The 3,869-nt window shown below is 37.2% G+C and overlaps 1 protein-coding gene across 1 annotated transcript; it reads right to left on the bottom strand.

Annotated features, from left to right (window-relative positions):
* Positions 1 to 410: 410 nt before the first annotated feature.
* On the bottom strand, positions 411 to 3,022 carry LOC127115289 (mitogen-activated protein kinase kinase kinase 5). Its single transcript, XM_051046868.1, has 7 exons — positions 2,532 to 3,022; positions 1,565 to 2,191; positions 1,387 to 1,471; positions 1,119 to 1,181; positions 846 to 1,009; positions 585 to 660; positions 411 to 464 (listed from the first exon to the last, which is right to left on the bottom strand). The coding sequence occupies exons 1-7, from the start codon at positions 3,020 to 3,022 to the stop codon at positions 411 to 413; spliced, it is 1,560 nt and encodes a 519-aa protein (XP_050902825.1).
* Between the last annotated feature and the right edge of the window lie 847 nt (positions 3,023 to 3,869).

The following is a 3,869-nucleotide window of genomic DNA, read 5'->3' as shown; positions in this document are numbered from 1 at the left end:
AATTAACAACAAATCTTTACCTCTAGAAGAATAAAAATATCAGGTTCAAACCCTAATTCCTTAAGTGCAGTAGCCTGCGATAAGCTCCTGGGATATCCATCCAAAAGCCAACCATACCATGACAACTATTTCATCAGGGAACAATTTTCAAAAACTAAATTATCCTTTTAGTTAAGAGTGTGTTTGGTCGTGTAGTGACTACAATCATTAAGTTAGTTGATTTCAGTTAAAAGAAATTGAATGTAAAGTTATTTATGTTAGCATATATTCACATAAAAGTGAGTTGAACGATAAAATTGATATTAAAAATAAAGTTTCAAAACAAAAACTTCAAACCTCAGCTTCAAATCAAATTTACTTATGAAAAACACTCAAACATGTCAAAATCAATTTAAGTGGCTAGAAACACTTCACAAAAGTAAGTACAAATGTGCTCTTAATCCCTGAACTTCAAATGAAAGATCCTTCTTGTATAATGATAATGATTAGAAATTCAAGTATTTGTACAACATGCAAATCATTATCTTCATTGATGCGGAAAAAGACCGGAAAAAGTATATAGTAGAGGGAATTTTATAACTCACATGTTTGGCCATCCCAAAATCAGCAAGCTTAACAACACCAGAAGAATCAACAAGCAAGTTAGCCCCTTTGATATCCCTATATCAATATATGGTAAGAAAAACAAACGTCATTAGATGGTCCAAATCAAAAACAGTTTAGTATTTTCATGAAGAAAGAAAAGAAAATGCACACTCCATTAAAAAAATATTTGCACAAATATCATGAAGAGATTTCTTGTCCTGGTTGGATGTTGAGCAGCTTATCAAGCATGTGACCCTTACCTATGAATTGTCTTTTTGCTGTGCAAGTAAGCCAACCCCGAAAGAATATGTCGTGTGAAATTCCGAACAACGGATTCTGTTATCGCGCCACAGTGGTCACGAACATATTTATTTATTGAACCAGGATGGATAAACTCCAAATAAATATAAAACTTGTCTTCTACCTGATAACACAAACACAAATATTAACTTATTATTAGGTTGTGTTGCAGTTCTATAAGAAAAATATTTATCATGGACACAGGACACCTAATCAACAATTAGAGTGCTTACTATTTCACTACCATAATACTGCACAATGTTTGGATGTTTCAGATGGCTAAGAACTTTAATTTCCTGAAAAAAAAGTGTACAAAATAAGAATGAGGATCAAGTGAATTAGCAAGAAAATATGAATTGGATAGCAATGAACTTTTATTGTTTGCAATGAAATTTACTGTTTTTAAGACTGCCAGTGAGATATGGCGTATTGTGTCCATCCCAACAGGTAGAACCAAAGAAAAAAAAACAGACAGTGCTTTTCAACTAACATACTTAATACATCTAACTGCTTTATACTCTCTGCAGACTTTGGATCATCAGAAAATATTTCTGCTTCCTTCATTGCACACAATGCTCCAGTTTCTCTGTAAAGGAATGAAAATATGTTTTAAGAGCTGCCAAATGAGAAAGAGAAAAGGGAAGAACTTAAACTGGTTATTTAACTATTGCATATATACCTATTAGTGGCAACATAAACACTTCCAAAAGTACCTCGCCCTATAAGTTTACCCTTTTGCCATTGACTTTTCATAGATACTGATTCTGTCTTAGTTCCCCCAGGTTGGGAATAGGTAGCAGAGGGTGAAGGTAAGGCAGACCCAGACCAAGGAGGCAAGGGTAAAGGATGAACACTGAGAGGAGGACCAAGACTCTCACGACGTGAAGGTGTTGGGTAGTCGAGGGACAACCTTGGTAGGGGTGAAGAAGGGTTTTGTTGTTTGGGACTTTTTCCTCCAGAACTTTGATGGGGAGAAGAGGCACAATCAATACGTAATGCAGATAAATCAAAGAAGGCAGGAGGTGGTTGTCCTGTAGATGTTGGCATTTCTGGTGCAGACCAGAACTGATTTGCTTTAGGTGACACATAATAATACGGCACAAAATCGTCATGTTTGGTGTTGTTTGTTGTGGGACTGGTAAAGGGACTGCTTGAAGCACTCCTTGGAGGGACACTTATCCGGAAGCTATTTTCTCGAAAGCTTGGAGTTGCAGCACCACTTGTATCTTGACGCACCATCATATTTCCGGGTGGCTTTGTCTCCATATGCTCCGTATTTTTTCTTGACTCTCGGCTAGCAAAAACACTGTACAAGCAAATTAAATTCCAATTAATCAAAAGGACTGTTCTTATCAATGCACATAGTGCATATTTGATGGCAACAGTTTTCTTCATTATATCAGACTCAAAATTCAAATATAAACTAATTTGATTTTATAGAACATGCTTATTCACTGTGAATAAATCTCAATTTAAACATAACCTTAGAACTGCCATTTAAACCAGCAATCCTAAAATCAAGAAACTAAAAAAAATGAAAAATGATCAATAGTCAATAGTATGAATTTGTTTAATTAACTTAACCTAGCAGAATCCCCAAACACTCAAATAAGAGTGAATTGAAACCCTAGAAAAAATTGAATTACCTCCGCATCTTAAATCCAGTGGGAAGAGATACGACGGTATGCACATCAGATTCAAAGGATCTACCAGAGGCTTCTTTAGGCGACGGCAAACGAAGATCACCATCTCTATGCCTCTGCAATCCTGCCGGAGAAGCTAACTCCGGCAACGGCAACGGCTGAGGCGCAACGGAGGAAGAAGTACTAGACCGAATGTAGCTCCGTGTGCTCGGGGAACGAGAAACAGGCGCTGAAGCAACGTCGTATTCAATGTGAACAACGTCAACATGTCGAAGCTTCCTCGACCGCGTGGATTTTCTACCGCTACCGAAAAACCACATGCCACGTGAGGGTTTCCGAGTATCGGAAACATCGGAAGAAGAAGGAGAATGTTTTAACGTAGAAGGAGATGTAATGGTAGACGAAGAGGAAGACGAAGACGAAGACGATGCCGATGAAACTTTGGAAGAATGAGAAGAGGAAGGAGAGAAAATTAGGGTTGGCAACCAACGCATGGCGAATGGATGCGATAATAATTAGAATAATGAAGATGAAGAAGCTTCATTACTTGTAAAAGAATGCCATTGTTATGGAGAGAAAGAGGAAGAGAAGGAAAGAGATTAGAGAGAGAAAACAGAATCGGGTATGACCCCCTTAGACAGCGCTTTTGGTTTTAATTTTTTTTTTAATTTAAAGACTTTAGACAGCGCTTTATCAAAAGCGCTGACTAAGGTCTATATTTAAAAGCGCTTTCTAAAAGCGCTGTCTAAGGGGGGGGGGGGGGGTCTTAGACAACGCTTTTAGAAAGCGCTGTCTAAGACCCCCCCCTTAGACAGCGCTTTCATTATTTTTTTGGAACATTTTCCGTGTTTTATTTTAATTTTAACCTTAGACAGCGCTTTCTTTTAAAAGCGCTGTCTAAGATGCGCTGTTAAAAGTCATTTTTGGCGTAGTGCATTAAAAACGCAATCACATAATACATAACATTCAGACTGAATGTTCTATATACAGATGTCATGACATCGGGTCTGACATCTCAGTAAAATCCTGCATAATTACATTTTAAACATCCTGCAGGTACATGATATCTTATGTAAAGACAACACATGTGACACCTTGTGAACACTCTACGTTTTACCAAAATTGTTGCCAACACAAGAACCAACAATAATCAAGACGATAAAATAAAAAGACAAAGGATTAGGAAGGAACACACCTGATTTATCACGGTTTGACCTAAAATCACGAGGTCTACGTTCAGTCTCCAATGATATCACCTTGATATTTTCTCTTATCAATTGAGATTTTATCATAGGTTCAACTCAACTTTTACACCAAGCTTATATCACGAGTTTAACTTGC

The sequence above is a fragment of the Lathyrus oleraceus genome, chromosome 1 (genome assembly GCF_024323335.1).
Source record: "Lathyrus oleraceus cultivar Zhongwan6 chromosome 1, CAAS_Psat_ZW6_1.0, whole genome shotgun sequence".
NCBI classification, from domain to species: domain Eukaryota; kingdom Viridiplantae; phylum Streptophyta; class Magnoliopsida; order Fabales; family Fabaceae; genus Lathyrus; species Lathyrus oleraceus.
Note: the sequence above shows the minus strand (reverse complement) of the source record. Positions and strands in the feature narration are given on the sequence as shown.